We start from the raw sequence: 25,985 nt of genomic DNA, 5'->3' as shown, positions 1-25,985 counted from the left end.
TCCAAAAGGAGTCTGCCACTGTAATCGCGACGGAGAATTCGCAGAAGAATGGTAGGAGATATGGAGAGAGATCCTCACAACTTTCCAAGCAGCAGAACTCCAGAAGATCAACTCAAGCTCATACACCAAACATTTAATGTCACACAAAGACTTGCAAATCCCTCTGACAGAGGAGCATTAAAAGCGCTGGATGCCATGAACCAAGAAAGGATCTATGGCAGATCCGAATTACAAAATAAACTTTCTGACCTGTTATTGCTTTTCATTTGAGGAGTTGGTTAGTATAATATTTACTGCAAAATATTTCTGTACTATATAGCAGTTATAAATTTGCTTGTTCATCTTTTACTTAATAAATTAACTCGATAGTTAAAAATCTAAAACCAGGTCTGATGTTGTGATACACTGCTGCTTTTCAATGATGGAAGAAACTTCCTGTAGAGGCACTGAATCTATTCAGTTGCTTAAGTTACAAAAGGATTTTATGTTCGTTGTCCTGTCAGAATGATACGCGTGCAGTGTTAGATGTGCATTTTGATTCCTGGTTCAGAACTATGAATATCTGTCAAACAGTTGCTCATATATCAGGGCCAGTGAGAGTGCTCTCAAAACCAGAGAGACTTATAATCCACTCATGACAGTAATCTAAAAATACAGAAGCTGAAGTACCTGCAATAAAAAAAAAGACAGAAAAGATCCAAAATGCGACAGCACTGTTGCAGCACCATTCGCAAAATCCAAGTGAGAGAATTACTCTAAAACATCTGCTGCCTTCATCTAGCCCAGAAAGCTTTAATTACCTTCGGCTTATAAACTCCTACTAATATGGGCAATGCTTAAATGCTATAGCCTTCAAACATAAATTGTGAATGGGAAGTTTACTGAACATTGAATTTTATGCCTGTGTCTTCTGTGTTAGGTTCCTTCTGATGCACTTCATTAGAATCCATAATAACCAACTGAGTAAATCATCAGCTTCTCATTACAACCTTTAATTAGCTCATGATTTCCTCTGCATTCAGATCCTATAGTCACAATAACGACTGATAATTGCTTTCCCATACACATAAGAACATAAGAAATAGGAACAGGAATAGCCCATACGGCCCCTTGAGCCTGCTCCGCCATTCAATAAGATTATGGCTGATCTGATCATGGACTCAGTTCCACTTCCCCGCCCGCTCCCCATAACCTCTTATCCCCTTATCGTTTAAGAAACTGTCTATTTCTGTCTTAAATTTATTCAATGTCCCAGCTTCCACAGCTCTCTGAGGCAGCAAATTGCACAGATTTACAACCCTCTGAGAAGAAAAAATTCCTCTTCATCTCTGGTTTAAATGGGCAGCTCCTTATTCTAAGATCATGCCCTCTAGTTCTAGTCTTTCCCATCAGTGGAAACATCCTCTCTGCATCCACCTTGTCAAGCCCCCTCAGAATCTTATACATTTCGATAAGATCGCCTTTCATTCTTCTGAATTTCAATGAGTAGAGGCCCAACCTACTCAACCTTTCCTCATAAGTCAACCCCCTCATTCCCGGAATCAACCTAGTGAACCTTCTCTGAACTGCCTTCAAAGCAAGTATATCTTTTCGTAAAGATGGAAACCAAAACTGCACGCAGTATTCCAGGTGTAGCATCACCAATACCTTGCATAGTTGTAGCAAGACTTCCCTGCTTTTATACTCCATCCCCTTTGCAATAAAGGCCAAGATACCATTGGCCTTCCGGATCACTTGCTGTACCTGCATGCTATCCTTTTGTGTTTCGTGCACAAGTACCTCCGGGTCCCGCTATACTGTGGCACATTGCAATCTTTCTCCATTTAAATAATAACTTTCTCTTTGATTTTTTTCTGCCAAAGTGCATGACCTCACACTTTCCAACATTATACTCCATCTGCCAAATTTTGCCCACTCACTTAGCCTGTCTATGTCCTTTTGCAGATTTTTTGTGTCCTCCTCACACATTGCTTTTTCTCCCATCTTTTTATCGTCAGCAAACTTGGCTATGTTACACTCAGTCTCTTCTTCCAAGTTGTTAATACAGATTGTAAAATAGTTGGGGTCCCAGCACTGATCCCTGCGGCACCCCACTAGTTACTGGTTGCGAACCAGGAGAATGAACCATTTATCCCGACTCTCTGTTCTCTGTTAGTTAGCCAATCCTCTATCCATGCTAATATATTACCCCCAATCCCGTGAACTTTTATCTTGTGCAGTAGCCTTTAATGTGGCATCTTGTCAAATGCCTTTTGGAAGTCCAAATATATCACATCCACTGGTTCCCCTTTATCCACCCTGTCCGTTACATCCTCAAAGAACTCCAGCAAATTTGTCAAACATGACTTCCCCTTCATAAATCCATGCTGATTCTGCCTGACTGAATTTTGCTGATCCAAATGTCCTGCTACTGCTTCTTTAATAATGGACTCCAACATTTTCCCAACCACAGATGTTAGGCTAACTGGTCTATAGTTTTCTGCTTTATGTGTGCCTCCTTTTTAAAATAGGGACTTTACATTTGCAGTTTTACAATCTGCTGGGACCTCCCCAGAATCCAGGGAATTTTGGTAAATTACAACCAATGCATCCACTATCCCTGCTGCTATTTCTCTTAAGACCCTAGGATGCAAGCCATCAGGTCCAGGGGATTTATCTGTCTTTAGTCCCATTATCTTACAGAGTACCACCTACTTAGTGATTGTGATTGTGTTAAGTTCCTCCCCCACTATAGCCCCTTGACGATCCACTGTTGGAATATAAGGCAATGTAATTTCATTTGCTGATAAGGTTAATAAACTTTAGTTTACTTACTCATTTGCTGTATTTTCTTGTGTAATCCAAGGCTTTGGAAATACTTCATGATAAGTGTATTGAGCTTTTTGCAATTTTTATAGTACTGTTCAATATGTTCATGGAATTTATGATCAATTACAAGAGGATTTGAAATCTGCAAATATGAGAAAGAAATGATTTTAAATACAGGCAGTCGAACTTGCATTAAAAACAAACATAAATGGTTATTGATGGTGCACTGATCCCTTGCCAACTTGCTACCGTGGTTTAGTTTATAATTTTGCACCATTTCATTTAATAATGAAGGTGGCGGGGGGGGGGGGGGGGGGGGAGGAAGAGAACCATTTACTGTACGAGATTTTCAGGATTAATAAAGTTTGTAAGCTTATCAGAATTTTTCTTAAGAAAATGACTCTCAATGAATTTTGTTGTGTTCTCAAATAATCAGCGTGCCTTCTCTAAACATATTATGGACCCAGTTGGTTGAATACCTGTAAAGCCCTTAAGCTATTTGTTCCTTCAGTCTAATCTCCTGGTTGCTAGGTCGGGAGGGGTGTAATACATTGATTTCTCTAGCTGTCTGATCCTTTTTATTTCTCCTCCTCTCTTCCATTTCCATCCCACCCCACCACTAACTTCCTTCAATTACTATCAGTATTCGGAGTTCTGACCCGGAAACTGGCTCGGCATCAAAATGCACATCCAACACAGCAAATATAGCATCCACTGTGATAATAAGGAAGATGGGGTCTTCTGGTAGAAAACAACAGTGAATGAATGGATGGCAGCTTTGTCAAACATTAAAACACATTATTGGTTTTGCGCAGAAAGCAGTAATTGTGCTGCCTGGAGCCTACCCTTCAAAGTGCTGACAACATCATCAGTTTACCAAACTTCCATACTCATTAAAAAAATTTCCTTTCCCAATTGTTTTTATTTCTAAACTGTCATGAAGACTAAGCTTACAGCAAATGGGAATTTATTTGTAATGGAGCTTGTAAGTAACTACATTGCTAAATCTAATATATAAAATGTCAGAAAATGAATAAACAGAGCTCCTAAGGAAATTATTAAATCAAATATAGTTACTATGTTCAAATACACCAAAATAAAATACTAGCTTTGTGAACTGCAATGTGCTTATGTTATTGTGCTATCAATAGCTTGTCAACCCCACCTGAGTGTTTAGGCGGAATAAATTGATATCTGGTTCAAAATAAGAGTAAAATGGTAAAATTAGATATGATGAAAGCTGTAAATGGCAGAAGTAAAAACAGACCAGTTCAATTCACTCACGCGTTTTAATTTTGACCATTTTATCTTTGACCACCTCAAATGCTCTAGTCAAGCTAAACACAAACTTCAGAAACATGGTTTCACCTTCCTCTTGGGCACTTGCAAACCTCTGACCTGAACACTGAGCAAAGCAACTTCAAAATCTTCGTTATTTTCTCTTATTCAAACTGCAGTCCATTACCTCCATCTTGCATATGTTTTACTCACTTTTTCTCTTTCAAATGCCTTTTCCCAGCCTGGCCATGACTGCTGTATACTATCCTATGCTGGTCATCTCTTCCCAGCACTTTAATGATCTGTTTTTAAGGCCATAACCCAATTTACTGCCTCTTTGAAATACTGATTTTCATATCTGACTCTTGACCTTTATCTAATGCTCTTCCCTCCCATTACTGTGCGGATTGCTATACAAGGGACTCTATTGCCTTTCTCAGTATCAAAAAAAATGTCACGATCATGTTTCAGGATTGCCCCCTCCTTTTTCCTCTCTGCTGCTGATGGTCTTGGTGCGCATCTCGAAGATTTGCTGTTTTTATTTCTAAACTGTCATGATGAAGACTAAGCTTACAGCAAATGGGAATTTATTTGTAATGGAGCTTGTAAGTAACTACATTGCTGCTGTAAATGAGAGTGCTGCTGCCCTAGACTCTCATACAGATACGACTAGAAACAGCAGCACTTCTGCCTCCAGAAGCATACACTTCCATGGGGGGCATTTTAACTGAAAAAAAAAAAATCGGGTGGGTTGGGGGCATGTGGGTAGTTAAAAATCTGAATCCCAACCTGAACCTGCCTCCAACCCGCCCACTTCCGGTTTCTAACGGAGAGGAGACGGAGGTGGGCAGCCAATCCACTGCCAGGAAGCGGGTTGCCTATTTAAACATTTATAATCAGGCTAGAAGCCTGTGCTTTAACCTCCATTTTATGTTTACCTTTAGCTGGTCGGGTTTTGCACGCATTGTGAAACCTGCCAGCTAAAGTAAGGCGAGAACTGCTGGGTCCAGGAGGTAAATGCCTTTACACCACTTCCTGAATCTAGGGTCCCGACCTAGCCCACCACCTGTGATCTGAGCCAATCAAAGCCACCCCCCACTCATCTACAAGGCCACTGATCTCCCGCCATCCCTCCGATCCCCCCCGGAGGTCTCCAGTCCCCCCTCACCCACCACCACCGGTCGCTGATTCCCCCACCCACTCCTCTGGCCCTCCCCGTGCTCCTTCCGGCCTGTAATCCCCATCAACCACCCCCGCCCCCGGGCTCCTACCAGCCCAGTGATGGCTGCACACTCCGTGCTCCTCCCGGCATGCGATCTGTAATATACCCACCGACATCCCCCCAGCCCCCATGCTCCTCCGGCCCTCGATCCTCATGCGACCTCCCCCACCCCTTGCTCCCCTGGCCACTCCCCAACCCTAATGCAATCCGTCCCTCCTCTCTGCGGCCTAGTGCCACAGGCCTACCCAGCCGGAGCTAGCCAACCTCTCAATCTAGCTGGCTTCGAGTGGAAAACAGAGCCTTCCTGTGCAAATCGTGCCCTTCCGTTAAATTTGCGGGGCCTGCGGGAAACCCGTTCTCCCAGGTTTCGCGATCGCTTCGGAGATCCACCACTCCCAATTCGCCTTCCCCATTAAAATTCAGCCCCATGTATCTGTCTACCATGCCTACCCATACAGACCAACAACCTGATATTCTAATCACTGGTCCGAACAGACCTGTGACACCTGAGAGAAGGTTCAACAGCTATGAACTGTGGCTTGGTCGGTTTCTCTAGTTTCTCCTCCACAATATTCTTGAAGCAGTTCTGTAATATAAATGAGGTTAGACGTACATCTGTCCAACATCTGAATGTTCACAACTGAGATAAGTGAGTGAACAAACTGGACCAAACATTCTGGCGGAGGCAGTAAACATTCATCTGCGTGGATTCTGAAATTTACCTCTTGGCCTTTTAGGGCTCTGACCCGGTAAAACTTCACAGGACCAATGAATCCCTCAAAACCCCGTATATGGCTGCTGCCTCCAAGTACAAAGTATCCAGCTGTATCATGGTGATGAACATCTCCAGGGTAACTGGAAAAGAACAGGATTTAAAGACTAGTAACCCTTGCATCATTCTGCAGAAAAGGGGATTAAAACGATCCTGTAATTCATACTGTATTGGCCGGATGCATAATAAAGATGCCCCAGACACACAATTTATAGAATACAAGTTTCCGCAATTAGATGGTTGACTCCTAATCATGATCTCCATGTTGTCATAGGAACATAGGAATTTATAGACAATAGAAAACCATGGTCCATCTAGTTTGCCTTCTACCAACTTGGCGGTCACATGATGCAATGATAATGAAATTGTTAAATAATCATAGCACTCAATCTCTATTAATTAGTCAACAGACCCAGGTATGAGTCAAGGAAAACCCCAGCAAAGAAGAGCTTTGGGACTATAGGTCCGAAGTCACCTTTTTTATTCCAAGCATGTTGCACTTACCATGTCATGTCTAAAATTACTCACATACTGGACCCCAAATCAATTAGGGATTTTTTTGTGAATGGTGGGTTCAAGCTGCGAGAGTTCAATGTTTTGCCTTGTGTGGGTGTAGGCCAGCCTTCAGGGCATTCCCTGTTTTTTTTTCTCTCAGGCTAGTTTTCTCTTATTTTTACAGCATTGTATTAGGCTCTTACTGGTTTAGAGGTGGACGCCTATCTCAGAATCTGACAGATGGCCTACTTCTCTGGGGATCCAGTCAAGACCAGTCAGGGAATCATTAACATTTCTGGACCAAAATACGCCCTTCCACACTGAATACAGTGGATGGGTGACTGTCATAAGAACATAATAGGAGCAGGAATCGACCATTTGACCTCTTGAGCCTGCTCTGCCATTCAATAAAATCATGGCTGATCTGATCATAGTAAATTCAACATTTACAGGATCCATGACATAATTGTTGAAATGACTGCATTTACTTTGATTTTTTTTAAATAGATAATGCACTATTTATCTTGTTTACTGCATTGATTGATTAAAAAAAACTTTCAGTTGGAAAAGTTTTTTTTAAGCGAGATATTTTTAGTGATTTACAGGTTGCATTGCAGTTACTTCAATAACACCTCCTGCCCTTGTGGCCTCAAACACAAGAGCAGCAATGTCATGAGAATTCCATACTTCCAAGTTTCCCTCCAAATCACACATCATCCTAACTTGGGCATATCTGCCATTCTCTCACTGTCACTGGGTCAAATTTGTGTAATTCCCTATCTAACACCATTGTGTAGAACAAGGACTGCACAGTTCAAGGAGAACACCCACCATCACCTTCTCAAGGTTATGTGCTCAATTGTCTGGAGGGGGACTTGAACCCACAACCTCCTGCTTCAGAGATGAGATAGCCACCACTGCGCCACAAGTGAGATTATAGATAGGTGTCAGATTCAAAAAAGAAACAGCATTGATGCATTTCTTTGGATTTCTCAGATTATCATAGATATGCTCACCATAATGTATTGTTTTGAAAACTAAAGACAATCAGCTCCGAAAATACTTTCTATCTATATATTTTAGCTTAACTTACACATAAAATGCATCTTCTCTGGTTTGCAGTCTTTCTCCGTAGCTGACTGACAAAGTCATCTATTAAAAAAAAAGTTGAATAAGCCGAACAGTGTTATTGAAGTTTGTCATTCACAAACATTTTCACACAGAATTGTGTGTTAAGTTGGTAATTAAGTAGAATAACTTAGCCAGTTGCTTTGTTAAGTAGAAATGTTATTTAGTCTTATAGGAGGGATGGAAATAATATATGATTTTATTCAAAAGACAGAAACAATCTTATTAGAGTCGATGCATCCTATTTGAAAAAAAACGCATTCATTACCCTTCTGTCTTGCACGGTGAGATCCAATCGACACCATCGCCTCAATGACAATTTGAAATTCGACTTTCCTGCAATGTATTTTCCTGAGGACAGCGTCATCTGAAAGTGAACATTACCTGAAGGAAAATCATAATATCATCGAGTTACTAGCACTTAATGGAGCTTAAACATCATATAGAAACATAGAAAATAGATGCAGGAGTAGGCCATTCGGCCCTTCAAGTCTGCACCACCATTCAATAAGATCATGGCTGATCATTCACCTCGGTACCCCTTTCCTGCTTTGTCTCCATACCCCTTGATCCCCTTAGCCCTAAGGGCCATATCTAACTCCCGTTTGAATATATCTAACGAACTGGCATCAACAACTCTCTGCGGTAGAGAATTCCACAGGTTAACAACTCTGAGTGAAGAAGTTTTTCCTCATCTCGGTCCTAAATGGCTTACCCCTCATCCTTAGACTGTGTCCCCTGGTTCTGGACTTCCCCAACATCGGGAACATTCTTCCTGCATCTAACCCGTCCAGTCCCGTCAGAATTTTATATGCTTCTGTGAGATCCCCTCTCATTCTTCTAAACTCCAGTGAATACAGGCCCAGTCGATCCAGTCTCTCCTCATGTCAGTCCTGCCATCCCGGGAATCAGTCTGGTGAACCTTCGCTGCACTCCCTCAATAGCAAGAACGTCCTTCCTCAGATTAGGAGACCAAAACTGAACACAATATTCCAGGTGAGGCCTCACCAAGGTCCTGTACAACTGCAATAAGACCTCCCTGCTCCTATAGGTAAACATGTGCCTCATAGAATTTTTTTTAAATGCTGACTTATCAACTGAGGGATCTACTCAGAAGACAAAAAACCTGCAAAGTGAATGGTCATTTTTATTTTCCACCTACACTGATGGACCTTTTCATCATGTGAGGTTTCTTTGCTTGAATGTCATGACAAGGCCATTTCTGACCACTTCTTCATCTCTCAGTCAACATTCCCTTGGTCACTTCCAATGCACCCTTGCCTCTGTCCGATGTTATATGGTCAAGTTCTTCCAGTGTCCTGTTGTTTATGAGACCTTGCTAAGTGCAAACTAGCCACTGTGTTTGGCCATATAACAACAGTGCTGACATTTCAAAAGTAAACTGCTTTGTAAGATTATAAGGATATGAAAGGTGCTATAGAAATGCAAGATATTTCTCTTCTTACTCTCTCTCTCTCGTTCTCACCTTGGAGTCAGAAAGTTGTGGGTTTAAATCTCACTCCAGGAGCTGAGCACATAATTTGACACTTAAACACAGTACTGAGGGACTGCTATCGTTTCTGAAAGACAGCACTCCTGACGCGACATTACACTATGGCTGCAACTCCCTGTTCAGGTGGACGTTAAAGATCCCAAGTCAGTATTCATGCAGGAAGTAGGGCAATATTACTGCCTCAACCAACATTGTCAAAAATAGATTAACCGATCAGCTATCTTATTCCTGTTTATGGAATTTTGCTGTGCAAATTAGATGCCACACTTACCGACACAATAACAGTGACTATATGAAAAGTAATTTATGTGAAGCATTTTGAGATATTTATCAGGAACATGATAAAATGATAATGCAAATCTTTCTTTACCCTAACCCTCTGACAAAAAAAAAACTAAGCTCTAGGTCCCTCACGAACATCCTCTCGTCGTTCTGCCCTGCTAATCAGACATACACCAGGGCATTTATGTCTCTGTTGACCTGCTCAATGACTGCTTTGTCCCTGCCTCATTCCACAATACAACTGCCACCTTTACAACCTCAAATCCAAAGGCAGCAGACTTCAATGCACATTAGTCAAGAACAGGCTCTTTGCCCAGTGCCAGATCTGGCTTGACCACTTCAAGTTACATCACCTATCTGTTTCTCAGCCAATATCTTTTACTACTTCAAGATCAAACTGGAGGACTGAACAATCCAAATGTCTCTTCTCTATTACAGCTTAACCTTGCACATTAACGCATGCAGATAGTGCAAATACTACAGTGTCTACTTCAACTATCATGTCAACTCAAGATCAAAAGGGGATACATTTGAACTACTTTTGTAGTTTTACATTACATGTTGTGCAAAATGTCTCCTCTCAATCTCTACTCTAAGGAAAACAATCCCAGCTTCTCCAGTCTATCCACGTAACTGAAGTCCCTCATCCCTGGAATCATTCTCGTAAATCTTTCCTGCACCCTCTTTAAGGTCTTTGTTGGGATAAAACAGACGACTTCTCTTCCTCAAGGTGGACCCCGTTTGACATAGCGACCATGGAATGACACAGACAAAACCTCGGTTTACCGGTTTTATTCGAACATGCTCAGGAAATGTTCCGATGAACACTTCCAAGTACAAGAGTTCTATAAGCATAGTTATACGATTTTTCGATTTGTGCGACCCACGTACAAAACCATGGATTGGCCTACGGCTCAGATTGGCTCCGAGTGGTTCTTCCCCACCTGTCCATCTCCCATGGTGTCACCCTTCTGGAATTATTCAACTTTGCCTCAGTTTCTCATGACGTGTTGATTGACTTTGCTTCCAGGGTATGTGCGAGATTCGGTTGCTGTTTACAATCTATGGGCAGGACCGGAACCAATGTCCTAGGGGGAGTGTTTGCTAGTGCTGTTGGGGAGGAGTTAAACTAATATGGCAGGGGGATGAGAATCAATGCAGGGAGACAGAGGGAAACAAAAAGGAGGCAAAAGCAAAAGACAGAAAAGGAGATGAGGAAAAGTGGAGGGCAGAGAAACCCAAGGCAAAGAACAAAAAGGGCCACTGTACAGCAAAATTCTAAAAGGACAAAGGGTGTTAAAAGAACAAGCCTGAAGGCTTTGTGTCTTAATGCAAGGAGTATCCGCAATAAAGTGGATGAATTAACTGTGCAAATAGATGTTAACAAATATGATGTGATTGGGATTACGGAGACGTGGCTCCAGGATGATCAGGGCTGGGAACTCAACATCCAGGGGTATTCAACATTCAGGAAAGATAGAATAAAAGGAAAAGGAGGTGGGGTAGCATTGCTGGTTAAGGAGCAAATTAAGGCAATAGTCGGAAGGACATTAGCTTGGATGATGTGGAATCTATATGGGTAGAGCTGCAGAATACCAAAGGGCAAAAATCGTTAGTGGGAGTTGTGTACAGACCTCCAAACAGTAGTAGTGGTGTTGGGGAGGGCATCAAACATGAAATTAGGGGTGCGTGCAATAAAGGTGCAGCAGTTATAATGGGTGACTTTAATATGCACATAGATTCGGTTAACCAAACTGGAAGCAATACGGTAGAGGAGGATTTCCTGGAGTGCATAAGGGATGGTTTTTTAGACCAATATGTCGAGGAACCAACTAGGGGGGAGGCCATCTTAGACTGGGTGTTGTGTAATGAGAGAGGATTAATTAGCAATCTCGTTGTGCGAGGCCCTTTGGGGAAGAGTGACCATAATATGGTGGAATTCTGCATTAGGATGGAGAATGAAATAGTTAATTCAGAGACCATGGTCCAGAACTTAAAGATGGGTAACTTTGAAGGTATGAGGCGTGAATTGGCTAGGATAGATTGGCGAATGATACTGAAGGGGTTGACTGTGGATGGGCAATGGCAGACATTTAGAGACCGCATGGATGAACTACAACAATTGTACATTCCTGTCTGTCTTAAAAATAAAAAAGGGAAGGTGGCTCAACCGTGGCTATCAAGGGAAATCAGGGATAGCATTAAAGCCAAGGAAGTGGCATACAAATTGGCCAGAAATAGCAGCGAACCCGGGGACTGGGAGAAATTTAGAACTCAGCAGAGGAGGACAAAGGGTTTGATTAGGGCAGGGAAAATGGAGTACGAGAAGAAACTTGCAGGGAACATTAAGACGGATTGCAAAAGTTTCTATAGATATGTAAAGAGAAAAAGGTTAGTAAAGACAAACATAGGTCCCCTGCAGTCAGAATCAGGGGAAGTCATAACAGGGAACAAAGAAATGGCGGACCAATTGAATAAGTACTTTGGTTCGGTATTCACTGAGGAGGACACAAACAACCTTCCGGATATAAAAGGGGTCGGAGGGTCTAGTAAGAAGGAGGAACTGAGGGAAATCCTTATTAGTCGGGAAATTGTGTTGGGGAAATTGATGGGATTGAAGGCCGATAAATCCCCAGGGCCTGATGGACTGCATCCCAGAGTACTTAAGGAGGTGGCCTTGGAAATAGTGGATGCATTGACAGTCATTTTCCAACATTCCATTGACTCTGGATCAGTTCCTATGGAGTGGAGGGTAGCCAATGTAACCCCACTTTTTAAAAAAGGAGGGAGAGAGAAAACAGGGAATTACAGACCGGTCAGCCTGACATCGGTAGTGGGTAAAATGATGGAATCAATTATTAAGGATGTCATAGCAGTGCATTTGGAAAGAGGTAATATGATAGATCCAAGTCAGCATGGATTTGTGAAAGGGAAATCATGCTTGACAAATCTTCTGGAATTTTTTGAGGAATTTTCCAGTAGAGTGGACAAGGGAGAACCAGTTGATGTGGTATATTTGGACTTTCAGAAGGCTTTCGACAAGGTCCCACACAAGAGATTAATGTGCAAAGTTAAAGCACATGGGATTGGGGGTAGTGTGCTGACATGGATTGAGAACTGGTTGTCAGACAGGAAGCAAAGAGTAGGAGTAAATGGGGACTTTTCAGAACGGCAGGCAGTGACTAGTGGGGTACCGCAAGGTTCTGTGCTGGGGCCCCAGCTGTTTACACTGTACATTAATGATTTAGACGAGGGGATTAAATGTAGTATCTCCAAATTTGCGGATGACACTAAGTTGGGTGGCAGTGTGAGCTGCAAGGAGGATTCTATGAGGCTGCAGAGCGACTTGGATAGGTTAGGTGAGTGGGCAAATGCATGGCAGATGAAGTATAATGTGGATAAATGTGAGGTTATCCACTTTGGTGGTAAAAACAGAGAGACAGACTATTATCTGAATGGTGACAGATTAGGAAAAGGGGAGGTGCAAAGAGACCTGGATGTCATGGTACATCAGTCATTGAAGGTTGGCATGCAGGTACAGCAGGCAGTTAAGAAAGCAAATGGCATGTTGGCCTTCATAGCGAGGGGATTTGAGTACAAGGGCAGGGAGGTGTTGCTACAATTGTACAGGGCCTTGGTGAGGCCACACCTGGAGTATTGTGTACAGTTTTGGTCTCCTAACCTGAGGAAGGACATTCTTGCTATTGAGGGAGTGCAGCGAAGGTTCACCAGACTGATTCCCGGGATGGCGGGACTGACCTATCAAGAAAGACTGGATCAACTGGGCTTGTATTCACTGGAGTTCAGAAGAATGAGAGGGGACCTCATAGAAACGTTTAAAATTCTGACGGGGTTAGACAGGTTAGACAATTTTAAGGGGGGGGTGATGCAGGAACAAAGAGACCTGAGGATGTAAATATTCAAGTCTTTGAAGGAGGCAGGACAAATTGAGAAAGCTATTAAAAAGCTTACTATACTTGGCTTTCTCAATAGAGGCATGGAGTACAAAACCAAGGAAGTTATGCTAAACCTTTATAAAACATTGGTTAGGCCCCAGCTGAAGATTTATTAGAATGGTATCATGGATGAAAGACTTCAGTCACATGGAGAGACTAGAGACACTGGGGTCATTCTCCTTAGAGTAGAGAAGGTTAATCAGAGAATTGATAGAGGTGTTGAAAATCATGAAGAGTTTTGATAGAATAAATTAGGAGAAACTGTTTCCAATGACAGAAGGGTCAGTAACCAGGGGACACAGATTTAAGATAATTACCAAAAGAACCATAGGCGACATAAGGAAATAAAAATTATATTATACAGCAAGTTATGATGATCTGGAATGTACTGCCTGAAAGGCTGGTGGAAGCAGATTCAATAATAACTTTCAAAGGGGAATTGGATAAATGCTTGAAGGGGGAAAATTTGGAGGGCTATGGGGAAAGAGCAGGAGAGTGGGACTAATTGGATAGCTCTACCAAAGAGCCGGCACAGTCACGATGGGCCAAATGGCCTCCTTCTATGCTGTATAAGAACATAGGCCCCTATTTTCCACTTGCTGCATTTTTGGCACCCGCGCATGTTAACATACGATTTTTTTGTGTAGATTCGTGCTAGAAGAAAAAAATTGGGACTTTCGCCAAACAAATATTTGAATTTGGAGCCGCGCTCTCCGAAGTTGTCTGGGGGGGGGTGGGGGAGCTCCAAGTCTGCGCTAAAAACTTCTGGACATGCGGGAAAAAATAAACTTCCTGGTCTGGATCAGACATATTAAAAGAGCCCTTTGTGATCGGATTGTACTGGCTGGATCTTTCTGCAATTTTGATCATTAAAACCTGCAAAACATGGCTGAAGGGAAGTGGAAGAGAAATTCGAAGGACAAGGTGAAGGAAGGGCCGTTCGATTTCTCCCACACGAAGTGGGATCTGCTGGCAACTCGGGGGGAAAGCAAAAATAAGTAAAACCTGCTATAATGGCTCAACGTTGGGATGATGTTGCTGTAGAGTACAATGCAGTAGCCATCACTTAGAAAATTGGCAGGCAGCTGAAAAAGAAATGGCAGGACCTCGGACAATTGGTTAAAGAGTGCACTGCAATTACATTTGTAAATGTGTGTGTGTGCGCGTGTGTGTCGCTACCAAAGCAGAAAGACCCTCTCTTAAAAAGTTCCATTTTCATCAAAGATCAGGAACCACAGGAATTATGCTGGTGGAGGTCCACCAAGCTGCAATTGTGCCAACTGGAACAGAGGATCTCATCTGATTAAAGCTCACTGGAGAAGATCCACCACCAATGTTGGAATGCTGGGCCCAGGTCAAAGAGATGGGGTAAGCCCTACAATTTGCACTGTTGGTTGGCTAAATACTAGCTAGGCTTTAATGGATGTTTTCGATATGTTTTACAGCAAGCTGCCCATCAGGAACAGGCAGAAGGTGATCCAGAAGGGCCAGCAGAACAGAAGAACATAAGAAATAGGAGCAGTAGGCCATTCGGCCCCTCGAGCCTGCTCTACCATTCAATAAGATCATGGCTGATCTGATCATGGACTCAGCTCCACTTCCCTGCCTTCCATAACTCTTCACTCCCTTATCACTCAAAAATCTGCCTATTTCCACCTTAAATATATTCAATGATCCACAGCTCTCTAGGGCAGAGAATTCTATAGATTTACAACCCTCAGGAGGAAAAATTTCTCCTCATCTTAGTTTTAAAAAGAGCAGCCCTTTATTCTAAGACTATGTCCCTAGTTTTAGTTTCCCCTATAATGTTGCTGTAGAGTACAATGCAGTAGCCATCACTTAGAAAATCGGCGGGCAGCATCCACCTTGTCGAGCCCCCTCATTATTTTATATGTTTTGATAAGATCACCTCTCATTCTTCTGAACTCTAAAGTGTATAGGCCCAACCTACTCAACCTATCCTCATAAGTCACCCCCCTCATCTCCGGAATCAACCGAGTGAACTTTCTCTGAACAACCTCCAATGCAAGTATATCCTTCCTTAAATACAGAGACAAACTGTAAACAGTACTCCAGGTATGGCCTCACCAATACCCTTTACAGTTGTAGCAGGACTTAACTGCTTTTATACTCTATCCCCCTTGCAATAAAGGCCAACATTCCATTTGCCTTCCTGCTTACTTGCTGTACCTGCATACTAACTTTTTGTGTTTCATGCACAAGGACCCCCAGGTCCCTCTGTACTGCAGCACTTTGCAATTTTTCTCCATTTACATTGTTATAATTCATTCTATGATTTCTCTCTCCCAGTTCTCATTAGAATAATTTCCTCTATAAAATTCATCACCTGCTCCCACGATGCCTCCTAATACAGCTGTGCACCTCTCCGCCATCAACTTGAATTACCTCTCTTCAATCCAAAGCTCAGCAACATCATCAATCCATCCTTTCCTTGGACCATGTTTCCCCCACATTTGAAACCTGCTGTTGCCACCGCATTTCTTAAAAAGTCTACAACCAACCACTCTGTCCTTTCAAACTACTATCCCATCTTCAATCTTATCTTCCAATATTAAGTTCTCAAATGAGTCATTGTCATCAGACTCCATGCCCACTTCACTTACTACTTCCTGTTTAGTTTCCCCAGTCTAGGTTTCTACAGCACCAAAACTGCACTGTGTAAAGGCAACAAAGACATCTAAAGCAGAGCCACCATGGTGTGCTATTGCTCCTCATCTTCTCCACAGCTTTTGACACAACTGACCATTTCTTCCTCCAACATCATCTTTCCTCTGTGCTCCTCATCTGCAGCATCTTATCTGTGTTCCATTCCTATCTGCTGCAAAACATGCGGTACAGTGCTTCCAACTGATAATGGTAAGTACTGCAGGGAATCGAATACGGCCAGGGTGATCTCCTGGACTAGTTTCGATCACCTGGATGGGTTGGAGAGGAATTTTCCCAGATTTTTTTCTCCCTAAATTGGCCTGGGTTTGTGTGTGATTTTTGCCTCTCCCAGGAGATCACATGGCTCCGGTTGGGGTGGAGTGTAGAATGTTTCACTATAAGGGGTGTCGCAGTTGTGTGAGGTTGACTGTTTGGGCGAGGTGCTCTTTGCCTTTCCGTCATTGTTCATAGGTTTGTGTGTAACCTTTAGGGCTGCTGACCGAAGGCCATGCAGCTCTTTGTCAGCCAGCGTGGACAAGATGGGCTGAAATGGCCTCCTTCTGCGCTGTAAATTACTATGTTTCGAACTGTATCCTCCTGTACCCTCACAGTCTCCTATTTACCAAAGAGAAACCTGAAAGCAGCAATTCCCCTCCAACACAGCACTATGAATGCTACGGTTAAGGGCATGTGCCAATTTCAGAATATCGCCTTACCATCTTGAGTTAACAACAACAACGGGGTGCCGTAGATCTGTTTTTCATTGATGTGATGGAAGATCCCACAGAGATGCCGTTTACACCCATGGAGTACATAAATCCAGATTGATACAGTAAACCTATCAGACAATTTTGAAGAAATAATCCGATTACATCACGACACAAAAATTCTACAAATAACGTTGAAATTCTAACAAATAGCCTATTCTTAAAAAAAAGTCACACGCAGCAACTTAAAACGTACCTACATTATGTGCCTGCTTTACTATATGTATTTGTCTGGCACCTGGTTATACATTTGCATTCAAAACATCCATTGTTGTGCACCTTTTCTGCTTTGTTTAAATTTAAATTAGCAGAGCTAATCCACAATGATTATTGAACAGTACTAAACTACAAAGAGAGTTTGTGTTAATTTCTGATGTAGGTAAAGAGGATATTAGAAGTATACATCATGAACCCTGCTCCCAAGTATATAATTCGGAACATTCTGCATTGCTGGGCATACCTTGGATTATTGACAAGTTGTTTACTTGCCACTTCCATTTCCAGGTTATTAAATTTTTTTAGCTTTTTCATTATTCCAAATTTCAAACCTGTTGATGCAAATGGAAAACGAAGTAGGTCCACAACATCTAGGAAAAAGAAAGTTAATAATTATATGTAAAAATATTCAAGGTACAGTAATCTGTTGATATAAAATGGGCTCCATTAAAACTTAAATCTATTTGCCGGTGGGAAAAAAACCTGACCTGAAACTGAATTCAATCATACAGAAAAAAAATTCTAACGGAGCTAAAAGATCTGGTGATGATCAGTGACACTTAATGCAATTATTTGATTTTATTCATTAAGAGCTTGTTATGTTATGCAGGTCCTATTCACACAGGTGATCTGAACAAATTATTACATCGCATCTATGCTACTCGCCTCAACTATTCCATGTGGTGGAACATGGTATTTGGAAATAACAGGGGAGCAATTTAAAAATAAAATTTTCAAGTGTTCATCTGCAGCATTTTTTAAATCAAACAGGAACAAATTATTTGTACAATTTGTATTTGTAATTTACTCAAACAGCTGTGGATCATCAAACCAGCTCAACAGTGATTTAAAAGAATCTCAGATGTTACAATGGCCCGCAATTTGCAGTTGCACTGACAGCAAAACTGACAGTGTTCGCCGTCATTACAACTGTCAATCTGACAGAAACTTTTGGAGTATGCACATGCGCAGTTAAACGCGGAAATCCAAAAGTTGTCATCAGTTAATCCCTGCTCCTCCACAGGGCCTGCTGTTAAACTCCCCACAGCAGGCAATCGATTGAAATCACTGAACTGACGAGAACTTAAGGTTTAACGCTGGAATGTCATTCTTAAAAACCCCCCCAAAAAGTTAAGCCTTGTTGAATGAGGTGTAACTGGGTTTTTAATGACGTACCGAGTCAAATTACTGCATGCTGGGCCTGAAAAACTCATTTTATAATAGTGGAATGTCAAATGTTTCTATTATGATAAAAATTCCATGGTTTTTAATAATACATTTTTAAAGTTTATTTATAATCGTTCAGCTTCTACCTTAATCCCATGTGTATGTCACAATCTTTATTTTGCTCTCTGTAAAATGATCAAAATGTGAAGGATAAAATCTGCTTTTTACTTCCTGGTTTGCTGTTTTTGAAAAGTCTTCAATGTGATTGGCTGCTTAGCTAGTTTGATTACATCACTGTTGCTGGATGCTGGAGATCCCCTAGACTTGGCATTAGATTTAAATCAATGTTGGGAGAGGTGAAATTGACCACACAGAGATTGCTCAATTTTTGTGGGTAGCTTTCTTCAGGGTGAGTGCTATCACTTCACCATTGACAGCAAAATCCAGGCCTATAGTTCTCTCTGCAAAGCATGTTGTTGCATTGGATTAACCGACTGTTACAAATGTGTGAACTTTAAAAAAATCTTATTTTAATTCTAGTTCAGACAATGGCAGCTGTCAATAGAAGCCTTTTAATAATAGATCACACTACTTCATTGATGAGCTAATAGCTACTTTAATATAAATCGTAATGGTTTTCTGTGAGCTGAATTAAGGTATGGTCTATCCATTGTGAATGTCTAGAAATGAGTGTATTGAGTGAATCTAACTGTACATTCCTATAGAATGAGATTAACTGCATCTAGTCTTCTACTTGCACGTGAATATATTTGTATTGATTGTGCCTTTTCTTTTTATGAATTAGAATATTATTAATTTCCATGACAACTCAACTTCAAACAAATTGAGTGGTTAAATATAGGGCATTAAAAAAGTACTGGAATTTTTGTAGCTTCTGATGGAAAATCAGATCGAAGGCTTACTTTTAATTCCCTTCTTCAGGAAGGCATTACATTGATAATTCAACCTTTCCAGTAACCAAGGCTTTGTTTCTCGAAAAACTAAAAAAGCTTTCTGTTTATATCCAAAGATATTTCTTGCAAGACTTAATTAACTCATTATAGGCTTTTCACATTATATTTATGTTTCATATTATTACTCTATGTTTGATGAACCGTTGTGCTTCATTATTCTATTTAATTGTAAATAATATTTTAGTTGTTTTAGCCTGTAAATTCTGATCAGAGTTCAACATCGATCAATTCAAAGTGAGTGAGAAGGAGTGAATAACACTACGTTTAATCTCGCAGATTGCCACAAGTAAAGGTAATTGACATCCCTCAATTGATGTAAATCTGAATGGATTAAAAAAAAATTTCCAGATTGTATGGGACAAGATTTTCCTTCATTACTACTAAGTACAACTGAGAAAGACATGGTAACCTTGATAGAGCATCACATCATACCATCAAACGGTCTCAGTATTTCACACAGTGAATTATGTTTGGACTCCAGTGACATTTATGTAGGTAAATCCAAGAAATCATGTTTTTATATAAACCCAAACTTGTAGCACCAACAGGATAAAATCTGATTACTTGAAGAGGGGAGAAGAATCGTATCTTCCATTCACCTAATCCGGAACATATTTACCATGCATAATGTTGATCACAGTTAGCAATCTACCACACTGAACAAGTGTTTAAAAACATCAGAAATAAGAATCTGCAGTTTGAAACTTTCTATGATAATTTAAAGTCTCCCTCGGTTCTTCAAACTCAATTTAAAAGTTTGGAATATATCTAACCGAACAAGGCCCCTAAGCAATTTTGCATGGTACAAATTTACCATAATAAAAAGGATTAATTTCATGAAACATTTTCTGGCTCTCTAATTATTTGTAAGAGTGGCGTAGATTTTGTCACCTGGGCAGTAATCTAACAGAATGAAAATCAGACGGGTTCTATAATGGGCATCACATTACCACCCAGGTAGTGAAGGCAAAAATCCCCCCCAATGTATGTGATAAAACGAAACGTTTCCAATGCTTATTATGTACAGAACTTTCTTAACTGGATAGTGCAAAATTGAGAGCTAAAATAGTCATGTGAACAGCAAAGATGTGAATGTAATAATGCGCAAGCACATCTGAAGTATTCCAATTATGTTAATTATTTTGTAATTGTTTTGAAATTAAATTACTTTAATTAAATTGGACTTCCTGGGAATAATCCAATTTGTGTAATTGTTTATATAACTATATTACAAGTGACTACTGAAGCCGAGTATATCTCAATATTATAAAGATAATTTGATAAAACACGAGGAAAGAAAATAAATGGTATGGGAGAAAGAACAAAATAATGGGATTAGAACAGACAGCTTTTATGTGGAGCCAACAGCATCACAGACACAAGGGGCCAAATGGTTTCCTTCTACATTGAAATTTCTACTTCAATTAACTAAGTGAAATAAAATGCACATACCATTTTCAAGCAAACACTGGGGTATTTGCATTTCTTGTATTGCTTGTATCTTCTCAGTGTCCCACTGAAGGCATTCTTTATGATCTTTGTAAGGCCTTTCAAAAGGGTTGAATGTCCCCAGTAATTTGTAGGTTCTAGTCACAGCTTGTTCATAAACAGTTGCATTACGACTCTCATAAGCTCCAAAATTAGTATTTATAATCCAAGCTCTTAATATTACATTGTTTATGACAATAGAACGTCTAATCAAATAATCGGGTCTGTATAACATGATGCTTGGAAATCTCACCCACAGAGTCCGATTCCTCAAGGTATGAAGACATTTTTCACATACCCATCTTTTCTTGTAAATGGTGACACCAATTTTGACATCGGTTGAAACAATCACCTCAACACGAACAGTACTAGGTTCAGTGCATAAATATTCAATAGAAAATTTGTAGTCAGGCACTACCATGTCAGTCGCATTAATGAATCGAATGATATCTTTAGATTCTCTGTTTGTCAAAGATTGTAACACCGCTGTAGTTTGTGTTGTACTTTCACTGTATAAAGGTGCTGGCATCTGAAAAAAATTATTTCACAAAAAACACATTTCTATTAAATTCAGCATCTGAACAATATGAATATTATTTAAGATTTTTATGGCAAGAGGGGGAAACCAGGGAATTATAGACAAGTTAGCCTAACATCTATTGTCGGGAAATTATTAGTCTATAATGAAGGATAGGGTGACTGAAAATTTTCAAGGTTTTCAGCTGATCAGAGAGCCCGCATGGATTTGTGAAAGGGTAGGTCATGTCCGACAAGCCTGATTGAACTTTTTGAGGAGGTGACAGGGGAATGTCTATGGATGTTATATATATGGACTTCCAGAAGCATTTGATAAAGTCCCGCATAAGAGACTGATAACTAAGGTAGAAGCCAATCGGATTGAAGGAAAATTATTGACTTGGTTGAGAAATTGGCTGAGCAGCAGGAGACAGAGAGTAGGGATAATGGGAAGGTACTCAAATTGGCAGAATCTGACTAGTAGTGTCCCGCAGGGATCTGTGTTGAGGTCTCAACTATTCACAGTATTTATTAACGACAGATGATGGCATAGAAAGCCATGTATCTAAATTTGCCGATGAAACAAAGATAGGCGGCAATGTAGGAAATGTGGATAAAAGCATAAAATTACAAAGGAATATTGATAGATTAAGTGAATGGGCAAAACAATGGCAAATGGATTTCAATGTAGGCAAATGTGAGGGCGTCCACTTTGAACCTAAAAAGGATAGAACAGGGTACTTTCTAAATGGTGAAAAGCTAAAAAGATTGGAGGTCCAAAGGGACTTGGGGATCCAGGTACATAGATCATTAAAATGTCATGAACAAGTACAGAAAATAATTAAAAAGGCTAATGGAATTAGAGAAATAGAATACAAGGGGGTAGAAGTTACGCTTCAGCTGTACAAAGCCCTACTCAGACCACATCTGGAGTACTGTGAGCAGTTCTGGGCACAAGGATATATTGGCCTTGAAGTGAGTGAAGACTAGGTTTACCAGAATGATACCCGGACTCCAAGGGTTAAATTCAGAGGAGAGATTACACAAATCAGGGTCGTATTCCCTAAAATTTAGACGGTTAAGGGGTAATCGGATCGAAGTTTTTAAGATATTAAGGCGAACTGATCGGGTAGATGGAGAGAAACTATTTCCGCTGGTAGGGGAGTCTAGGACTGGGGTGGGGGGCAGTGGGAGAAGGGGAGTCCGAAAATTAGAACCAGACCTATCAGGAGTGAAATTAGGAAATACTTTTAAACACCAAGGGTGGTAGAAGTTTGGAACTCTCTTCTGCAAACAGCAATTGATGTTTGATCAATTGTTAATTTTAAATCTGAGATTGATACATTTTTGTTAACCAAAAGTATTAAGGGATATGGGCCAAGGCGGGTACATGGAGTTAGGTCGCAGATCAGCCATGACCTCATTGAATGGTGGAATAAGCTTGAGGGGCTTAATGGCCTACTCCTGTTGCTATGTTTGCCACTAGCCTCAAAGAAAACTGCCCACAAATAACTAGTGATCTGTGGTGTGAAATTCACCTTTCTGACATTAATTTCATTCTGGTGCCATGTATAGGGGATCTCCGGCATCCAGCAATAGTGATGTCATCAAGCAGACTGAGCAGCCAATCACATTCCCACAGGCAGCAAACCAGGAAGTAAAAAGCACTGATTATCCCTTCACTGTTTAATCATTTTACAGAGAGCGAAATAAAGATTGGGACATCCACGGCACCCCGCTCCCCGGTGGTCCAGGTAGTGACCCACAGAGTTGGCAGGTTGGCTCTCCCCTTTAATTAAGGGGAGGGCCCTTTCTATGCGGCAGCGCTATGCATCCCACCGCTTAGCGCTGTGCCCCTCTCGGATTCCTTCCACCCCACTTTAGCTCCACAGAGCAAGTGGAGCGCATTATTTTGTGCTCAACTTGCTCTCTGGGCGGTAACCCGAATTTAGGTTGCGGGGTGGAACCTCCGCACCTGACGCAGGAAATCCCGCCTCGCGTTGTTACCATGCCCAAACAGGGCGCTTATAGAAATTACAACATGGAAATAGGCCATTTAGCCCAACCAACCAATGTTAACGTTTACCCTCCACGCAAGTAAATAGTTTTAATCATATTTACTCACCAGGTTCCCATATCCCTTCAGCCCCTTTTGCTTCATCCACCCATTCAATCTAATTTTGAATGTTGACATAGGCCCGAAGTTTGCAGTTGTAATGATGGCGAATCTATCAGTGATCACCATCATTACTCTGTGAAACCGACAGCAACTTCTGGCGTCCACAGATAAATGCGGAAATCCAGAAGTTGCTAATTTCCCTGTTTCTCCACAGGGGGCGCTGCTGAAGTCCTCGCAGATGAAAATCTTACAAATTATTTGAATTGATGTGAACTTCCACTTTTTACGCTGTAATCTTGCTGTGAAAAAACCTTGAAAAAAATTAAGCCTTGTTGAATGAGGTGTAACTGGGTTTATAACGGCATACTAAGTTATAATTACTGTTGAACAACCTCTCTGGCCCGAAAAAACGAATGTTATATGTGTGGAATGTCAAGTTTCTCCATTATGATGCCATCTTTCATAGATTTTTAAAATAATAAAGACTTAAAAAAAAAGTGTTTGATATTTCAGCTTCTACCTTAATCAAGTGGAGTGCTGGGCTGCAAAATCGCCAGACCCCGTTTCCACCATGTCAGACGATTTTTAAAAAAAATTTTAAATTAAAAAGTGCCACCTCCCCTTTAAATTTCACCCACTGAAACTGTTGCTGGTGCAGCTTCAGGGGGAAGTCCCAAATTTTTGCTCCAGGACAAAAACGGACCACTGCACACGGTGATGATGTTGTCATCGCTGGTGCTGGGGAGCTGGGCGCTACCAGTTACCTCCACCGCTAAACTACCGCGGAATTACGCAGGAGTTGTTAACGGCGCCGCATCCGGGAGAAAAGTTGTTTGCACCTATTAGCTAACGGGAAGAGCAAGCACCCAAAATTTCTAGCCCTATGTATTTCTGACAGGGTGAAAAAGGGATGCAACCTTGGCAGATCTGGATTCTGCCCAAACTTCCAGCCCCTCTCCCAGCATTCTGTCACACACTGTCCTCCCTGGTCTCAGGAACTTATGCACCATGGTATTTCCTTAGAGGAAGGGAGCAGGAATAAATCATGCCACCTGATTTTTCAGTAGTGTTGCATTTCAGGGAGAGCCGTGAGCTAGTGCAACAACTTTCTGGGATGGCTACTGCAAATGCTGCTGGAAGGGAGAGGGCAAGGCATTTCAATGACATGGCTTTGGAGGCCTTGGGGGCAGTGGAGAGAAGGAGGGATGCACTGTTCCCCGGATTTGGAAGGAGGCCATTGACACATGTCTTCAGGGCCATGTGGAGAGACGTGGCCAAGGAGTCGTTGGCCAGCACTGTAGTCAACTGTACCCTCACACAGTGCCAGAAGAATTATAATGACCTCAGTCAGGAGGTCAAGGCGAGTACATGCTTCCACAATTCCTACATACCAGCTTCTGCACAAACCACTCCCTCACAAACATGTGCAACTACTCAAAATCACATCCTTATCTCACGCCTTGCCTACGTTCACAGCTATTCAACAATGGCAGGCATATCTCCGACATACATGGCTGGACACTTACTCACACAAATTCCTTTCTTTTGCAGGCCAAGATGGCACATAATTGGAGGGAGCAACAGAGGACTGACGGGGGTGAACCTCAACTGTAGGAGTTGTGTGATCTGGGGGAGCAAATGCTGCGGCTCATTGGCCCGCTGGTGATAGGCGTCTTGTCCGGCGGAGAAGTCGACTCCGCTGGGGGCAACAATGGTTCCTTTATTCCACCTCCTTTTCTCATCACACCAGAAGGCTTTATCACTTTCCAGCTCCAGATACTGTCTGCACCCCTGCCCTTACCTTAAGATGAGTCTTGTGCCATTTATGCTTTCAGATAATCACCAGGCAGATGTGAAGCCTGGGAGGGAGAGAGAGAGAGAGAGAGAAGGAAGAGAGAGAGGAGAGAGAGAGAGGAGAGAGAGAGAGGAGAGAGAGAGAGGAGAGAGAGAGAGGAGAGAGAGAGGAGAGAGAGAGAGGAGAGAGAGAGGGAGAGAGAGAAGGAGAGAGAGAAGGAGAGAGAGAAGGAGAGAGAGAGGAGAGAGAGAGGAGAGAGAGAAGAGAGAGAGAGGAGAGAGAGAAGGAGAGAGAGAGAGAGAGAGGAGAGAGAGAAGGAGAGAGAGAGAGAGAGAGAGGAGAGAGAGAAGGAGAGAGAGAGAGAGAGAGAGGAGAGAGAGAGGGAGAGAGAGAGAGAGGAGAGAGAGAAGGAGAGAGAGAGAGAGAGAGAGAGAAGGAGAGAGCGAGAGAGGAGAGAGAGAAGGAGAGAGAGAGAGGAGAGAGAGGAGAGAGAGAAGGAGAGAGAGAGAGAGAGAGAGAGAGAGAGAGAGGAGAGAGAGAGAGAGAGAGAGAGAGAGAGGAGAGAGAGAGAGGAGAGAGAGAGAGAGAGAGAGAGAGAGAGGAGAGAGAGAAGGAGAGAGAGAGAGAGAGGAGAGAGAGAGGAGAGAGAGAGAGAGAGGAGAGAGAGAAGGAGAGAGAGAGAGAGGAGAGAGAGAGAGAGAGAGAGAGAGAGAGAGAGAGAGAGAGAGAGAGAGAGAGGAGAGAGAGAAGGAGTGAGAGAGAGAGAGAGAGGAGAGAGAAGGAGAGAGAGAGAGAAGAGCGAGAGAGAGAGGAGAGAGAGCG

General features: G+C 41.8%; 1 protein-coding gene across 4 annotated transcripts in view; it reads right to left on the bottom strand.

Moving 5' to 3' along the window:
• Positions 1 to 25,985, bottom strand: part of LOC139243146 (protein sel-1 homolog 3-like) — a 125,969-nt gene that overhangs the window by 71,646 nt on the left and 28,338 nt on the right. For all 4 annotated transcript variants that reach the window (XM_070870713.1, XM_070870710.1, XM_070870712.1 and 1 more), the window contains exons 2-8: positions 20,698 to 21,262; positions 17,349 to 17,475; positions 16,838 to 16,959; positions 7,972 to 8,087; positions 7,669 to 7,727; positions 6,031 to 6,163; positions 2,815 to 2,950 (exon numbers count right to left, since the gene is read on the bottom strand). In XM_070870713.1, the coding sequence (XP_070726814.1) occupies positions 2,815 to 2,950; positions 6,031 to 6,163; positions 7,669 to 7,727; positions 7,972 to 8,087; positions 16,838 to 16,959; positions 17,349 to 17,475; positions 20,698 to 21,262 (1,258 nt within the window). The remainder of the gene's footprint in view (positions 1 to 2,814; positions 2,951 to 6,030; positions 6,164 to 7,668; positions 7,728 to 7,971; positions 8,088 to 16,837; positions 16,960 to 17,348; positions 17,476 to 20,697; positions 21,263 to 25,985) is intronic.

This window comes from Pristiophorus japonicus, chromosome 2 (assembly GCF_044704955.1).
Source record: "Pristiophorus japonicus isolate sPriJap1 chromosome 2, sPriJap1.hap1, whole genome shotgun sequence".
In the NCBI taxonomy this organism is placed as follows: Eukaryota; Metazoa; Chordata; class Chondrichthyes; family Pristiophoridae; genus Pristiophorus; species Pristiophorus japonicus.
This window is presented reverse-complemented; position numbering and strand designations above follow the sequence as displayed.